The sequence below is a fragment of the Anomaloglossus baeobatrachus genome, chromosome 3 (genome assembly GCF_048569485.1).
Source record: "Anomaloglossus baeobatrachus isolate aAnoBae1 chromosome 3, aAnoBae1.hap1, whole genome shotgun sequence".
Classification (NCBI taxonomy): domain Eukaryota; kingdom Metazoa; phylum Chordata; class Amphibia; order Anura; family Aromobatidae; genus Anomaloglossus; species Anomaloglossus baeobatrachus.
The window spans coordinates 145,820,310-145,839,045 of NC_134355.1; the positions used below are offsets into that span (position 1 = coordinate 145,820,310).

Consider the following 18,736-nt stretch of genomic DNA (forward strand, 5'->3'; position numbering starts at 1 on the left):
AAATATTAGAAGGCCATCGTGAGTGAGTTCTCCCATCACAGGAAAAATATGATATTGCATCAGGACCCCATTCTTCAGAAGAGAAGAGCTGTAGTGCTATCAAAACGCAACAACTTCATTTAGCTTCGCCTTTAGGAAGAAAAATGGCCGGATATATCGAAGGCGTCCAACATATTTGCATCGCGTAAATTGAAGACTGGAAAATAATCTTTCTTGCAGAAATAATATGCATTTATTTCTACACGTTCTTATAGTTTGAAGCTTTTCTCGCGTTAACTGGTATGGCTGTTTTTTTCTTTTTCTAAAAAATTTCAAATTGTAAACTTAGGCTGCTTTCACACTACTTTTTTTAACATGCGTCATGAACGTTTTTTTGCTGTAAAAGCGGATCCTGTTTTTACAGCAAAAAAACGCATGCAAACGCATATGTTATTTTGCAGGATCCTGTCACTAAGTTTATGGGCGGGCATTGGAGTCATGTGATTGGCACTCAGTGGAACTGAATGTGAGAGTGGGAGCCGGCATCTGACAACTGTGGAGGCTCTTAACCAAGGTAAACATCGCGTAACTTGCTTGAATACCCGATATTTACCTTGGTTACGGCATCCGCAGCTGCTAGGAGCCGGGCTGCCTGCTCCCTGCACACGTAACCAACGTAAACATCGGGTAACTAAGAGAAGCGCTTTGCTTGGTTACCCGATATTTACCTTGGTTACGAGTGTCCGCAGCTCTCAGGCGGGGGAGAGAGAGGAGAGGGAGGGGGAGAGGGAGGGGGAGAGGGTGGGGGGAGAGGGGGGGGGAGGGAGGGGGAGAGAGACTGATCGCGCTAAGCTGGTTTCTGTGCATGCTCAGTAGAGCAAGCAGGATCCTGTCTATCAGCATACCAGCGTTCACATGAGTTTGAGCTACAAGTAGCGTTTTTGAAAAATGTTAAAAAACTGCAAGTCGCTGGATCCTTACTATAACGCACGCAAACGCATGTGAACGCATGTTGACGCGAGTCCATTGGAAATGCATTGAAATGAAAACACATTTGCACTGGATCCGTTTTTGCTTTAAAAAAACCGTTCAGGAAGCATGATAAAAAAACGTAGTGTGAAAGCAGCCTTAGATAGAATCCCATTTTTTTTTCTCTCTTCTATTGCCTTGACAACATTCAAGCCATTTGTGCTGATAGGACAGGCCTTTTTGCCATTACTCAATTACTTATTTACGGTAGATGGATACATTCACATGTGAGAAATGGAGCCATTTCATGGAAAGCAAGTCAGCATATTTATATGACCTTTCCTTTGTAGGTCAGCAGTGCTGCTCCAGATTCTCAATCATTAAAGGCTTCTATGAGGCTTTAATAAAACCCCAATGAATAAGACTTCCATGTTGCTGAGAAGAAAAAGAAAAAAAATTGATACAAATTTCTCCGACGTAAGCTCACACAAGCATAAGAGCGCACACATACACTTTCTAATTTTCAGAAGGTTAGTTCAAATAATTGCTTTCCATAAACAGATGCTCGAGGGACATTACCCTCCAGTCATCAGCATTGGTTACAGCTTGATGACGCACACACTGTGACCCATCTGATTTGGGTGGCGAGCTTGCAAGGAGTGACTATAAAGAGGTAGTGCCTCCCTTAAAACAATATGCCCGTCGTAACTAAGCATGGAAAAAATCAACAAAAGAGGAAGAATAAAAAAAAAAAAAAGGTAGAAGCCGCTTTTCAGCTCCAATGCTCTAATGTCACCATTTGTCACGCAGCTTTCCCATAGAGCTTACAGGACTGGGGTTAGCTCTCGCTCCCCTCCCCTGCTGTATGCACAAGCTACTCGCTGGAATGGTTGCAGATTTCAAATGTGCCTGGCCTGACAATGGTGCTGCTGCGCATTGTTATGCAACTCACTGTCTGGGAGGGCAGCTTGTAGCTCCTTTATTCTGCAAGTGCCAGGTGCGTGTTTAGTCAATGTCACGGCTCACTACTGTAACGCAACCCAGAACATGGCCACTCATCTGTACTGGGGCTAGCTGCTGAGTTACGCCATGTCCAGGACGATGCCTTGGAATTATCTACCACTAATCCCTGCTTAGGTGTGAAGCGTGCCTGGAACTGGGAACTCCTTCCATAGCTTACTGGATGCCAACCTTCAGGGATGAAAAATCCTCCTGGACCTAAAATCATGTTCCTTGGAAGAAGACACACCAGAGGAATGAGCAAGAAAAAATCTTGGAATGGAAATCCACAAAGTCAATGAAAGAGCAAACTCCATATACAGTGAAATAAACAAATCATCCATCAGCGGGGGCTGCCTACCGGAGAGGGGGAAAAAAAACACAACTTGGATTTGAACTGAGGACAAGCCTCTTGGAAAGCTGTTCTCACGCTGTGGATCAATATTGAGAGTAGCATCTTTTTCACGTCGCCTGGATTCATTGGATTAATGAGACTGAGCAGCCGTGAATTTTGTTGCTCTTTGCCATTCATTATTAAGAAGGGAAAAGGAGAGGGACAGTACATGTATACATGTGTGCTACGGCTCTGCTGGAGGATACAGCCTTGGCTCTCCATTGTGCGGAGGACACAGAAGGATGCCTGATGCCACTGTACTCCTGATGCAGAGTAGGGTAAGGAGCCATTCTCATTTTAAATGTATGCATGCTGCGAACAAAAGGATTCCCTCCACTAATTGTCAATGGAAAGGTAGAACAAAGCCATCGCTCCGGCTTCTATTTAGCGCGCTGAACTACAGTACCCTCAGCAATGGAGACAAAGAATTGCACACAGCCTACACCTCCCACTAACAATCTTTATTAATGCTAGCCAGTTTTAATTATTCATCACAAGAAAGACCATGAATGCTTGGAATGAAACGGCTTGGTCAGGGGCAGACCGTGCACAATTGCTTTTTGTGATTATTCTTTATCCCCCCTGTAAGACCACTGAAGGGGCTGTATGAAATGGAGAGCTCTAATATAACAATGGCTACACTTGCTGCTGCATGAGAGGATCAGTAATGCTACATGGATGCCGTCAGGCTTCCACACATGTAAAAATGCTATAAATGCAATTCAGGGTGATCACAATTGTCATACACATTTACAAATCACATTTTACTCCTTAAAGCAGCAGTTTACAAAGCCTTTTATAGCTACATTTTAGACAAAAGAATCGTTCACATGTACAAAAGCATGCATGTAATGTGTGACGAGCCCAAGAGCTGGGACACAAACATGGCATCCTCAAGAGCTACACAAAATGTCTCGATAAGTCTGCTAACCCTGGAAACGGACTGAGATGGGGGGGGGGGGGGGAATGCATAGCAATATCTGATTAATGATAATTAGATTAACACTTGTAACATAACGATATGATGTGGCAAAGCAAGCGACTAGAAACAGCCGTATTCCTCCTCGGTAAGGGGTCCCCAAATGAACAAACCTGAGCTCTCCAGCACCGAAGAGGGTTAATTGGCAATTCAATTCCAAGTGTACAAATGGATTATAGAGCACTCAATTTATCAGTTTGTCAATAGCCACGTCCACTACATGGGATCCAACTATACATTAAATACAAATACACAATGGATGACTGGCTGCACGTGCCTAGTTTAGACAAATACTTTCTAGAATACTTATTATTCGACCTGTTGGGTCCCTATTAATCATTCAATTCTAGTTTAGGTCTTCATTCTCCCTTCCATGATTTAGCGAGTGCCCCTGAGAGATTCAGGAGGACACCAGTCAGTCTATGGTTTGTCCACTAGTATCAGAGTAACTTTTCTCCTTAAACTTCGGTAACACCTGCATGAATGCTGCACAGTAGATACATTCCGGAAAGTAAAATGTAGTTCTCTCTCCCATTCCCTTTTCTTCTAGATAGTCTTCGGTGGATTGCTGAAGACATTTCTGGGAAACATGGTCACATCTGCTATCACGGCAGCAGCAGCAGAAGTGAAGAAGCAAGAGGAGAAAGAAGAGAAAGAGGAGTCCATCTTAGCCATGCTGGGAATTATAGGGACTGTGCTCAATCTCTTTGTCATTGTGTTTGTATACATCTACACCACCCTCTGATGGTCTCTCTCTACGCCGGGTGCTTATCCGGGGAGGGCAACTCCTCACTGACTATATAAATGATGGCAGGGGGCAAGACAATTCTAAGGAGGGACTCCCCAGACCATCCAATACATTCCAGTGCTAAGTGCCTAGGTGGACCATGGGCAGTGGAGCGTATATGTCAATGTAGATAGGAGTACCAAGATGAGAAGAGAGGACTCCTGTGCAGAGGTGCAACTGTGCATCACCTTTCTACAAGCCCATGAGTGCTGTGTTACTGCCATAAAACCCAAGATACAGGAAATATTTGTACAGTTCTGTCCATCTTATGGCACCTCACTCACTCAACAGGGAAAAACATTCAAGAAGTCTTCTTAAACTCCATGTATAAATTTTCAATGATATACTTCCATACAGACACAACCATGGCTGGATTAGATTTTTGTTGCAATTCATTTTCTATTATTTTCTAAGGCGCATTTCTAAATTTGTCACCCACATTGCTTTGTATCTTACCATCAAGAACATGGCAGACAAAGTGAAGGCGGTCACATCAAGTCATGAATGTTTGGAACAATGAAAGGCTTTGGTGGCCAATGAGTAAGCTTCTAAGCGTGCGGAGAGGTGATAATTCAGGAGGAGTGCACTATATGTTGGCATTGGGAATGCTAGAATCTGTGAGGTTACAAAATGGAACTATGTATGGCTTGGAAACGAGAAACGCAGGGCCTAGCTTTTTTTTTTTTTTTTTGGCACATTGTAAATTAAGCAAAGTGTGTACTAAACCTCATACCCTCCATTATTCTAACTAATGCTTCACCAATTTGAGGTGTCACATATAGCTCCGACACCACTGATGGGATCGTCATTGAAATTATAACCAACTATCATTTATAACAAAGCACCAGTTTCACCAACATGGAGCATAGTGAGAAACGCGTGGGTGGTTATTGCTTACTAACCAGTCATATATCTTGAAAACCCAGAACAAGCTTTCCAGCTTGTTCTAGGGGTAACTATGCTGTTAACATATGCTTGCCATGTTGTCATTTCAGGTCATTTTGTAGAAATGTGATTTCTTGTTCAGCGAAGCTGGTGCTTGACATGACTCGCCTATGGACCGCACATACACCAGTGGAGACGTTCTGCCAGCTAAGCAGTTATGTCCTCTTTACATTGCTTTGGTTATGGAATTTAAGTTCCAACACCGTGCACTCCATAAGAAAAGCCATGTATTAAATTATTACAATACGACAATGGGTAATGTCAGGACAGGGCAATGAATTCAGGTTCTTTTATGGAAATCTCTTTACAGTCGTTTAATATATTCACATAATGTGACCCTAAGTGTGCAGGTCAAGATGGCCAACAAAATAAAGAGGTGAAAACTGTTTATTGTGGGCCTTTTTAATGCAATACAGCTAACCCTCCCAAAAAAACAAAAAAAAAACAAAACCCATTGATGATCTTGTTTCTATAGTTAGAAGACCAAAAGATTTCAGCATAGGTAAGGAGATGTAGATGGAAACATCCAGACACAGAGCCTACCAAAAAGCATTCTTTAATGCAAAAAAGGTCAGAGGTGCAGATTACCGTAATCTACACGTGCTGTGTCTATCAGCATAGGATGAGATGGAACAACCCATAAGATAAAGAGCTACTTTGTAACCCCTCAGGTCTAACCGGCCTTAAATAGGCTATAAAACACATCATTAATTCATCACATTGACGTTGATAATCAAAAATTACAATTTTTATTCAAAATTTAACCGAAATTTTTTTCAATCCACACGAAGTGCCCAAGTAGAGACCTAACTTATAAGAGCAATAATGTCTGAAATGTAGAAAAAAATTCCTGTAACATACTGAGCTTTCCAAAAGATTGGACCAATAAGCCAATTACATTACTGATGAAACCATCACAAATCTAAACGATGATGTAACGCATGACATGCTTAACTTTTGGCTAATAAAAAAGGAAAAAAAAAAGAAGAATGAACTTGTTCCTGATAATTTGCAAGTCATTCACTGGGTTAAGGTACTAGGGGTCTTAATGGACAGGTATGAGATTTTGGCTCTATCCAAATCCAATTTTTTTTTTTTTTTTACTAAACCATGTTACCAAATGGTAGGAAGTATCTTAACCTACAGGGCTGATCCACATCTGTCATGCAGAAAACAATCTTTACATACAGGTATGGCAGACATTCGTTACCCTAAATTCGTGCCAGCGAGTATGCTCTTAAGATTTGCCTCTGGACGCTGAAGGTTCACATTTGGATACCTTCTACACCATTAATGGGGACATTCCCCACAACTGCCTGACCAGTCCAGTCTGTGACCCATACTGAAGACTCTCTCCAAAGTGGAGATGAAGGCTGTGGTAATGGCGATGGCAGTGAAACTCACCCGTGGTAAGACTGAGATTATCTGACATTTTAGAGAAAAAACAAAAACCCACACCAAGACTTGTATAAAAAAAAAAAAGTACATCTATGAATATACAGTCAGAGGTAATAAAATAATGGGCAATTGCAGGTAGAAAAGAAAAACTCTCCCCCCAACCGGTCCCCCTTCTGGTATGGCGCTGACATATGGAACCAATGTTTGGCCAATGGCGGTTATTTGTACAGTAAGTGCTGCTCAACTGGGGAAAACCACAAGAACAAACCCCATGTTTGTCATTGTGGTGTACGGGGCGTCAAGAGGAATGATGGGAGTAAATGAGAACAAAGGCATTTACCCCACACAGCTTTAGGTATATAACTGGTGGTGCGCTTCGGACATTCACATCAATAGTGATTAGTAACGCTCTTTTTTGTTAACAGATCAAAACTGATTTAACTGTGATGGATGGTACAGATTTTTTTTAAAACAATATGAATTATACAAAGTTAAAAGACCACAATCAATAATTCCAATAAATTATATTCTTCTACTTTTATGCAGTTTCCCCTTTAACAAATGGAAATGAACAAAGCCTATGAAAACTGATGAGCAAAGTTAAAATGTACTGTTTATGATCTTAATAAAATAATCATCTAAAGTTAACTCTGATTAGTGTTTGTGTTAGCAGTTCTGCGGCAAGATGAACGAAGGCTGAACGATTCATCGTCTGATAACGGGGGTCCATCAGCAATTTACAGTCAGCAACCGTATAGGGAGAAGATTAGACAGGAGGAAGCTCAACAAGTGATCAGTTAGATCATGTGGAATCAAGTAGAAAATGGCGCTGAATCCCAATAAAGCAGTGGATAAGAAGTGACAAATAAGTAATAGAGTATTACAATTGATAAATCTATTAGCTGCGGATGGGAAGGTATTGAAAAAAGGACTTTATTCTTATACATACTGTAATTAAGAAGATCCACAGCATCCCCCTACCTTCCAAAATCGAGCTGTATGCAAATGCTAATCTCAGCTGGAGAGCCTGTGGTTGTGGACTAAAAATAATGAGGACAATATAATTAAAGGGAATCTATCAGCTGGTATTTGCCATTTCATCTGACAGCAGCATGATATAGGGGCATAAACCCCAATTGCACGATGGGTTGGTTATTATAGTTTCAATAAAATCAATGGTTTTTAACAGGAGATTATCACTGGATGACCAGTTGTCACGTGCCATGTAGTCCTCTTGCTCTGTGAAACCCCACCTCAACCACTGATTGGCAGCTTCCTGTACATTGGCAGAATCAGTGGCGTACGTGATAATACAAGGCTCAGGATTCAGAAAACTGATAGTTAGGCTATGTGCGCACGTTGCGTACAGTCACTGCAGAAATTCCTGCAGCGATCTGAAGAGCACATGTGCGCTTTAAATCGCTGCAGAAATGTCCGTAGTGAGCGCCGATTCCATGCGCTCTGCCTGCAGCTCCTGCCATAGACAGAGCAGGAGCTGCCGGCAAAGCGCAGGAAAGAAGTGACATGTCACTTCTTTTTGCGCAGCACTTCGGCAGTAGCCGAAGCGCTGCGCTCTTAAACGCCACGTGCGCACGGTCCCTGCACAATCTTCATAGACTGTGCAGGGGACGCAGGACGCATGCAGTTACGCTGCGCTACAAAGCGCAGCGTAACTGCATGTATTTACGCAACGTGCGCACATAGCCTAACTGTTTTCTCTGCTGCAGATCTATTAAAAAAACTGCAACAAGCAGGCCAGTAAGTGACATCACTGGAGTCAGGTTCTCTGCCTTTACATTAATTATGCGGTTCTCAGATTATATAGCAAAAACCTGGTGACAGGTTCCCTTTCACATTCTTTTCTGCTGCCAATGCTATAAACGCAACTTTCAAATGCATCGGATTTGTCCTAAAGAAAGTCAAAGTGCTAATGACGTGTTCTGCCGGTTACAAACCAGTGACACGACACTTGTCAGATTACAAAGTGCTCCAAGACATGCAAGACTAAAAATAAAGCAGCTTTGTAAATTATTGTCAATAAAAATGTCACAATATCTGGTGTACACTGCTGTATGCAGACCTATACATCGCCATTGTTACAGACAAAAAAAAATCCAAACCCGGTGTACTTGGTTCCGGCGCAACAATCCCATATATAATTACACTATTCCCCGCTAATAAGCCGGGGACAAACTAAAAGGAAATAGAACTACATTATCGCATTATACAGTATTCGTGGTCTTTTTTTTTTTTTTTAAGAAAACTTTTTTCAACTCCTTTCTGTCACATTAGGGGGGTGACCAGAACTAGGACTTATTACATATGACCTATGATCGCTAATCCGCACTGATCAACGCTCCTCAGCTCTAGCTGGCGGGATATTTACAGTGTACTTAGACGGAATGTCACAGCTCCATACATGGTGTAGTGGCCATTCCTGGGTACTGCAGATCATATTCACTGGAAAAATATTACCTGCAGTAAAGGAGGCAGCGTTGTGCCGTTCAGGCTCCGTACACTGTACACATCCAGTTACCATTGGAGCCGAAAACAGCTCATAGGTGCGGGTGCTCAGTATTAGTAATTAGTGTGTAGAGTATGAACAGAAAGGCTCGGTACATCAGTGGACCTCCTAGCAGTTGGGACAATGTTCTCGTGATCAGTGGGTATCCCTGCGTTCAGACATTTCCCTCCCATACTGTGGAGAGGTGATGAATCCCACAAAGTAGGATTATTTACTTGTATTTTCATAGTTCCATAAGTGCTTCTAAGCATTCGTTATATCATCCAGATCTATGAATCCCATTAAAAGGGAACCTGTCACCAGATATGGGGCCTATAAGCTGCGGCCACCACCACCGGGCTTTTATATACAGCATTCTAACATCTATATATATAATTGCCTTATTCTGTCTGTCTGTCTGTCTGTCTGTCTGTCTGTCTGTCTGTCTGTCTGTCTGTCTGTCTGTCTGTCTGTCTGTCTGTCTGTCTGTCTGTCTGTCTGTCTGTCTGTCTATCTGTCTGTCTATCTGTCTGTCTATCTGTCTGTCTATCTGTCTGTCTATCTGTCTGTCTATCTGTCTGTCTGTCTGTCTGTCTGTCTGTCTGTCTGTCTGTCTGTCTGTCTGTCTGTCTGTCTGTCTGTCTGTCTGTCTGTCTGTCTGTCTGTCTGTCTGTCTGTCTGTCTATCTGTCTATCTGTCTATCTGTCATGCTCCGAAATTGTGTCCTTACGGTGACACAAAGCTGATTGGCCGCTGGGCTCGCCATGGCCCCGCCCCCCCACACGGATTGGCCTCTCGCCCCGGCTCTCTGCAGGCCCCGCCCCCCTCACGCAATGCACGCTCGCTCTGGCCCAACTGACACGGAGCCGTGACTCCCAGGTGAGTACACACACACATCAGATCACACTCACTCTCACACTCACTCTCACACATCACATCCACACACTCACAACATCCTGGGATATCGCTTGCTTCTACACCGGCTCCGTCAGGATCCCAGCAGCGCCACACATAACCTTGCGATGCTGGCATCTTGACGGAGGCCGTGAAAGCTGGTAACCATTATACACATCGGGTAACTAAGGTCCCTTAGTTACCCGATGTGTATCATAGTTACCAGTGTACACCTGCTCACACTCACTCTCATACACACCTCACACACACATCACATCGCATCCACACATCAAGGACCTGCAGCGGCGGAAAATACAGACACATAACAGCACACACACACACACACAAATCAGATCACACTCACTCTCACACACACATCGCATCCACATACTCACAACATCCTGGGATATCGCTTGCTTCTCGGCGGCGATACTGTGCTGTTGTGAGCTTCCAGGACCTGCGGGAGGATCACATGGCCAGAAGCATGTGATATCCCCGGATGTTGTGAGTATAAGCGCGTATGTGCGATATCGTCAGTGTCTGTGTGTGTGAGTGTATGCGATCGGGTGTGTGTGAGAGGATGCGATCGGGTGTGTGTGAGTGGATGCGATCGGGTGTGTGTGAGTGGATGCGATCGGGTGTGTGTGAGTGGATGCGATCGGGTGTGTGTGAGTGGATGCGATCGGGTGTGTGAGTGTCGGCAGAGGAGCACGGCGTGCTGGAGGAGGCTGGGAGCAGAGAGGCTGATCATGGGGAAGGCTGGGAGGAGAGAGGCTGATGCTGGGGGAGGCTGGGAGGGGGAGGCTGGGACGAGGGAGGCTGATGCTGGTGGAGGCTGATGCTTGGGGAGGCTGATGCTGGGGGAGGCTGGAAGGAGAGAGGCTAATGCTGGTGGAGGCTGATGCTTGGGGAGGCTGATGCTGGGGGAGACTGGGAGGGGAAGGCTGATGCTGAGGGAGGCTGGGAGGAAGGAGGCTGGGAGGAGAGAGGCTGATCCTGGGGAAGGCTGGGAACGGGAGGCTGATGCTGGGGGAGGCTGGAAGGAGAGAGGCTGATGCTGGGGGAGGCTGGAAGGAGAGAGGCTGATGCTGGTGGAGGCTGATGCTTGGGGAGGCTGATGCTGGGGGAGACTGGGAGCGGAAGGCTGATGCTGAGGGAGGCTGGGAGGAAGGAGGCTGGGAGGAGAGAGGCTGATCCTGGGGAAGGCTGGGAAGGGGAGGCTGATGCTGGGGGAGGCTGGAAGGAGAGAGGCTGAGGCTGGTGGAGGCTGATGCATGGGGAGGCTGATGCTGGGGGAGACTGGGAGCGGAAGGCTGATGCTGAGGGAGGCTGGGAGGGGGAGGCTGGGAGGAAGGAGGCTGGGAGGAGAGAGGCTGATCCTGGGGAAGGCTGGGAAGGGGAGGCTGATGCGGAGGGAAGCTGGAAGGAGAGAGGCTGATGCTGGGGGAGGCTGGAAGGAGAGAGGCTGAGGCTGGGAGGAGAGAGGCTGATGCTGGGGAAGGCTGATGCTGAGGGAGGCTGGGAGGGGAAAGCTGATGCTGGGGAAGGCTGGGAGGACGGAGGCTGGGAGGAGAGAGGCTGATCCTGGGGAAGGCTGGGAGAGGGAGGCTGATGCTGGCGGAGGCTGGAAGGAGAGAGGCTGATGCTGGTGGAGGCTGATGCTTGGGGAGGCTGGGAGAGGGAGGCTGATGCTGAGGGAGGCTGGGAGGAGGGAGGCTGGGAGAGGTAGGCTGAGAGAAGAGAGGCTGATGCACACACACACACACACACACACACACACACACACACACACGCGCGCGCGCACTGCACAACACACCCAACACACACACACACACACACTGGGAACCACAAACAACTGCCCTACACAGACACCCACACACACAGACAACGCTGCACACACACAACACCCAACACACAAACACCGCGGCACACACAAATATACGCACATACCGCACAACACACACATTGCACAAAACATACCTCCCCCAAAACACACCACACACACACAAACCGCGCAACACACACACACAACGCTACAGACACACAGCGCTCCACAAACAACGCAACACACGCAACACACATACAACACCGCTCTCACCCCCGTCACACCCAGACAACACCCAGAACATGTACAGCGCCTACACAAACACTTGGTAACTACACACAACAACATCTCTATATATATATATATATATAACAAAAATCATACATGAACTACACAATACGTAAATTCTAGAATACCCGATGCGTAGAATCGGGCCACCTTCTAGTGCTGTATATAAGAGCCCAGGCCGCTGTGTAGAACATAAACACTTTATAATACTCACCTAACAGTCGCGCTGCATTCTAGTCAGATGAGCGTCTTCGTCGTCTGGTGCCGACTCTTTCGGCCATCTTTGTCTTCCTTCTTCTGTAGCCGGGGTTCATGAGGCGTCTACATCCTCCAAACTCGCCAGCATTGAGGTCCTGCGCAGACGCACTTTGATCTGCCCTGAGCAGGGCAGATCAAAGTATTGTAGTGCGCCTGCGCAGGACCGGCGAGTGTGTATGACGTATTATGTGTCATGCACACAGGCTTCAGAAGGAGGACGAAAATGGCCGAAAGAGGAGGCACCGCCACCGGAGAATGGAGACGCCCATATGACCCAACTCCATAGCGTGAAAGGTAGGTGAGCATTATAAAGTGTTTTTTATGTTATACCCCCGGCCTGGGCTCTTGTATACAGTATGTTAGAATGCTGTATATAAGAACCCGGTGGTGGTGGCCGCAGCTTATAGGCCGAAAAAGTGGTGACAGGTTCCCTTTAATATGTCACTTTATACAGTTCAAAAGTTGTCTTGAATTGAGAAATCAGGATGAGCAACTCAAATAGGGCTCTTGAATAACAGTCTTGTTCTACTGTTCTTTACTCAGACTAAGGATATAGTCTCTTCAAAATCTTGTATGCAGCTTCCCCTTTTGGTGCAACATAACCAATAATCTCTAATACCTAGGTACGTGTATCTATCATATCACATTGCGTCACTTTAATCATGTCACTAACAGATAAATTCTGATGCATTAGATTTGATTTAGAATAATGTCAAAATACACAGGGATTATTCTGCAAAAAAAAAAAACAAAAGTTGTCTTGAAATGAAAAAAAATCCCAACTTGATCTTTAAAGGGATATCCCCCACTTTATAGAGCAAGTGTCACCAGGATATACCAAAAATATATATATATATATATATATATATATATATATATATATATATATATATATATATATATATATATATATATATATATATATATATATATATTTTATATACATTTATATATATATAAATGTACCAGAAGTTAGTTGCAACCTAGCCCGGCAACAATCTGTTCTGGCTCAGGTGGCACTTCACTGGACTTCCCATCAAAAGTGCAGCTCTTTCTCTTCCGCTCTGCTCTATTGATGGGAGATCACTGCGAACGTAATGCAGATTGTCAGTTGGATCATCCTAAAGCAGCAGGGAGCCGGCTGTGAATCATATCATTGGCAATGACGCCCCATCGACAGAACAGAATGATGTCACCGGAAGCTGGAGAATCACTGATTGGGGTGGCCCGGGTGCCGGAAGCGATCGTTGTAGGGAAGAACAAGAAGGAAGTTAGCAACTACCTGATGGCTCGTTTTCAGCCAAAAAAAACCCCCTCAAAGCCCCCGATAACTCTTTAACTCCATGTAGGAATACCAAAAACCTACTTTAAATATAACAGTTGCAATAAACAAATGTTATTAAAAACTGAAAAATATCAATTTGCTGAAAAAGTATACCACAAGGGAAAAAAAAAGGAATGCTTAAAGGTTATTCAGACACTTTCATCTAGGTATAACATTACAGGAGCTCAGAAAAGCAGAGTACCAGTATATATCAGCACAAGGATACAGCCAGGTCTGCATACACTGCACCGGGAGAATAATGTGACCAACCGAACACTTTATAACATTATATGAACACAATCTGTAGCTGATATGGAAAATGCATCGTTAACTTTTTCAATTAACACTTTTGCAAGGAAAAGTACCTGAGTCATTCCGCAAGTATGATGACATAGCCGGTATAAGACAGGATTGACTTAGCAGTTCCAACAAGACAGATGGAAGCGCATTACTATTTTGCCCTCGACTCTCGCTGGCTGGCACCTCTCCATTAATTGCACACCCAGATGGATTTATATAGCTAGCAAGAACCTGTAAAAAAGAAACAGTAATATTCAGATTTGCAGCACATATGCTCTCTGGAAATTAGCGATTTTGAAAAATATATATGTATACACATACAAAAAAATAAAATTATGATTGCTATAAAAATCTGCTGGAATAAAAAAGGACAAACAGCTGAAAGGTTGGTGCTAAATTTTCATTTTAGCATAAATGTAAACACCCCAGGAAATGCTTCCACTAGAGGCACAAAAAGAGCAATAAAATGCAGATATATTCTGCAGGTGAAGTTACTCAACATATGCATATCGAGTCTTTACAATGGATCAGCTAACATTTATCATAAATATTTGTCCACCGTGGGCCAAAGAGAAACAAGCAAAACCCTGTTGGGCATAGCTTTATGGGCATATGTCAGAAAGATCCTCCCTCCAAACTATATAAATGGGAATGCTGCTTGCTGACATTTAATTCTATCAACACCTTTATATCTTTTACCTGCTGCTGCACTTCTGAAAAATTCATGTCTTTCGTTTATATTACGGGTCATGAGCGTGGAAGAGCACTCAAGTCTCTGCCTCAGAGTTTGTTTTCACAACTACACCAGCCTCTTTAGCTTGATTGTTACCTCAATGTCAGATTTCTTTGCATGGGGCTAAAGAACCTGATTGTTGGATAGGAGGTGGAAATAACCTCAGGAGGCAGAGACTTGGGAAGTGCTGTGTCACACTCCGTGCACTTTGACTCAATTGTGTACGAATAAAAAAACAAAACAAAAAAACATTCGGGAATGCAGCAACAGATAGCATATAAAAAAAGTGTCAAAGGATTTACATTTCAAAGACCTGCATGCCCAAATATATGGTTTGTGGAAGGAGGGAGTGATCTAACAAGTAGAAGGGAAAGTTGGCTGAAACCTGAGATTGTTGGGAATGATTCAACCTAAAATTAAACACAGGGATCAAATATTCTATCCATTGAAATATCACAGGTAGGGGTGCTCATTGGATCCAGAGGCACCCACTACATTGTTGGAATCCCTCAAGAAGGCGCCCTCAGGGTGTTGCCCAAGTGGTCTCGAAATTAATGTGCTATATTTTCGCCCAAGATGGACTCATCAATGAAGAGGACAGACTTCCATTGCTCCATTACAGCCCGTGAATTATCTGGAGATCATGCAAACAAAATCATGAAGAGGCCTTCGCAAAAGAATGTCACACTGGTCCTAATCTCAGGATTATGGTATGGGTTGGCATAACTGATGGTAGCTGCAACCCTCTATTCTTCATTCCAGCTACGTTACCAGCTTAGTGTTACATTGATTTAGTTGTGCAACTAATGGTACGGCCAATTCTTTCTTCAAAGTGTCTTAAGTAGTGCTTGTGCTACTGGGAGGAGCATATGTGGCCTAAACATGCTACTATGGGCTACAGCGTCAGCGGACTCATCTTGCATCAAGCACATCCAGGTCATCATTAGTCGGCAGTTGTAGAAGGAGCTGCCAGCAGCGAATCTTGATGATGTGTGCCTAAGTGTATTTAGTGTGGCAGAAAACATTCCTCAAACAACCATGAATAACCTGTAAGGGCGTGTAGTGATTATACTGGACACTGAATAAATTGAGATGTTCTGAAAATATAATTATTCTCCTTTTGTCATTATTTGGGTATCAATAACCTGTCTATTGATACTTCGATATTCATACTGTCACAACTTTTCCTTCTTCATGCTGCAATAGAAATCCTAAGTGGTGTAACATTAAAGGGAAGGTGACAAGATTGTAATTTTTGTATTAATAATACTGATTTTGGAATCTATTTTTAATACAACGGCAGTTCCTCCTGTCAGTTCTCTGTGCCCAGTGTGAGCAGAGCGGTGACAGGAGGAGTTGCTGGGATAAGAGGTGGCACAGTATACAGTGAGGCACATTATACAGTGGAGCACTATGCCAGTGGTCCTCTGTGACATTTTCCACAGTTCAGGATCACTTTGCAGTCACCAACAAAATGGCTTCACACTGTGATCCTAAACTTTATCCGCCTTTGTCCTTTTGCAAACACCCAGAAAGGGAGGACCGACATCACACAGGAGAGCAGATTACGCCCGCTTTTACTGCAGCTGTAATGTGAGCTAGTTACACTAGTGGAATATATCAAACTTTTTAAATTAGTTTTTATATTTTGCTCAATTAAAAACAAAATTATATTTAGAAAAAAGATTAAAAAATTGATACTTTACATTTCTTAGTTATTTTTATTTTCTATAGCACCTTCCCTTTAAAACTGAAAAGTTATATCAAACACTGGAAAAGGCAAATAACCTCTCTAATACACTGAACACCCACCTACACGCCAAGCGAAAGCTCTTAGTCTGTAAATTAACTCAATGTTTCTCTAACAAAAAATACAAGAAAAAAATGGTGCTGTGCATTAGCATGCATGCCAGAAAACGTAGAAGGCACATTATAAGGCTACAGAAATGGCTACACCGTGAGATGAATCTCTTTACTCAATTATATGGATCTGTATGAAAGCAATCCAATCTTGCAATCCTTTTCTAAATCCCTCATACTGCATTTTAAAAAGATTAAAAGAATCTGTCAAGCGAGAAGTTTATTGAATCGGCTTTTCCACAGACCACTGCTTTCCTTGGCTCAACTCAGATGCAGGATTCTCCGATGTTTCTGCACATTGGAAAATCTCTATAACCTACATAGCAATCATTGAATTTAACATCGCTGCATTTCAAACTTCCTGGAGGCGGAAAAGGACACATCCACCCCAAAAACGCTCAGTGGTTAGCTTCTGCAGGCTTTCAGCACAGGGGTCCGGGACTCAAATTCACATGGAGTTTGCATGCTCTACCGGTGCCTGGGTGGGTCTCTTCCCGGTACTTTGGCTTCTTTCTTCTCACACTCCAAAAACAATGAGCAATGGGACCAATGTAAGCTGTGCCAATTTCTGCACATTGCTATAGAATCTGTTGGTGCTACAGTATATTAAATTATTGAATGTTCTCAGTGTGAGGAACAAAATTATAATCTTGTGATACCTTTTAATGGCTAACTAAAATAAAATAAAGTGATGTTACAAAGCAAGCTTTCGAGACATTTCAGGTCCCTTCACCAGGCATGGTATGACAAAATATCTGAAGAAACAAATATATGCACAGAGCAGAGGGATGGCATAATAAAAGACATTTAAATAAACAAACACTGAACTTAGAAAGTGAATCCTTAATTAGCTTTGATTAGTGGTGAGAGAGTTTTATTGTCCCAATATCCATGTAGGATTAGAGGTCTGGTGAATCTCTGGCATAGGGGTGCTTCACACACAGCGAGCTCGCTGCCGAGATCGCTGCTGAGTCACGCTTTTTGTGACGCAGCAGTGACCTCATTAGCGATCTCGCTGTGTGTGACACTGAGCAGCAATCTGGCCCCTGCTGCGAGATCGCTGCTCGTTACACACAGCCCTGGTTCGTTTTCTTCAAAGCCGCTCTCCTGCTGTGACACACAGATCGCTGTGTGTGACAGCGAGAGAGCGACAAATGAAGCGAGCAGGAGCCGGCGTCTGACAGCTGAGGTAAGCTTGTAACCAAGATAAACATCGGGTAACCAAGGTGGTTACCCGATATTTACCTTAGTTACCAGCCTCCGCAGCTCTCACGCTGCCTGTGCTGCCGGCTCCGGCTCTCTGCACATGTAGCTGCTGTACACATCGGGTTAATTAACCCGATGTGTACAGCAGCTAGGAGAGCAAGGAGCCAGCGCTCAGTGTGCGCGGCTCCCTGCTCTCTGCACATGTAGCTGCATTACACATCGGGTTAATTAACCCGATGTGTACTGTAGCTAGGAGAGCAAGGAGCCAGCGCTTAGTGTGCGCGGCTCCCTGCTCCCTGCTCACACTGGTAACTAATGTAAACATCGGGTAACCATACCCGATGTTTACCTTAGTTACCAGTCTCCGCAGCTTCCAGACGGCGGCTCCGTGCAAGCGCAGCGTCGCTTGCACGTCGCTGCTGGCTGGGGGCTGTTCACTGGTCGCTGGTGAGATCTGCCTGTTTGACAGCTCACCAGCGACCATGTAGCGATGCAGCAGCGATCCTGACCAGGTCAGATCGCTGGTCGGATCGCTGCTGCATCGCTAAGTGTGAAGGTACCCATAGACTCCTCAGATTTTGTAATGGGCCATAAATCCTTCTGACAGGTTGAGTCCTGTGTCCACAGAGTTAAACATTTTAATGAATTTGTATTCCCAGACCCTTTGATGGCTCTTTGATCTGAAGTTGCCTTTTAATATGACAACTTTCATATGGTTTATGTTGTGTCCTGAAGCACAGAAATGTTTAGCCACAGGTAAATGGATTTTTTTTGTCTGTAATTGTGTGGCAGTGAGATCTCATCCTTGCTCTCAGTCTCTGTCCTGTTTCTCCAACATAGAGGCCCCCAATAGGACATATGGTGCACAAGATTAAGAACACTATGTTGGAAGAGGAACATGTGAATGTCCCAGGAATTTTATAGTCCTTCTGTGTGTTAGGTACAGTTAGGTCCAGAAATATTTGGACAGTGACACAATTTTCGCGAGTTGGGCTCTGCATGCCACCACATTGGATTTGAAATGAAACCTCTACAACAGAATTCAAGTGCAGATTGTAACGTTTAATTTGAAGATTTGAACAAAAATATCTGATA

General features: G+C 44.1%; 1 protein-coding gene and 1 long non-coding RNA gene across 8 annotated transcripts in view; one reads left to right on the top strand and one right to left on the bottom strand.

Moving 5' to 3' along the window:
* The window catches only part of BIRC6 (baculoviral IAP repeat containing 6), a 533,701-nt gene that overhangs the window by 84,986 nt on the left and 429,979 nt on the right, over positions 1 to 18,736 (bottom strand). For all 7 annotated transcript variants that reach the window (XM_075339505.1, XM_075339507.1, XM_075339508.1 and 4 more), the window contains exon 65: positions 13,908 to 14,073. In XM_075339505.1, coding sequence (XP_075195620.1) covers positions 13,908 to 14,073 — 166 coding nt within the window. The remainder of the gene's footprint in view (positions 1 to 13,907; positions 14,074 to 18,736) is intronic.
* On the top strand, positions 1,600 to 7,098 carry LOC142296197 (uncharacterized). The gene is made up of 2 exons (XR_012751607.1): positions 1,600 to 2,619; positions 3,871 to 7,098. It is a non-coding gene; the product is annotated as an uncharacterized LOC142296197 (long non-coding RNA).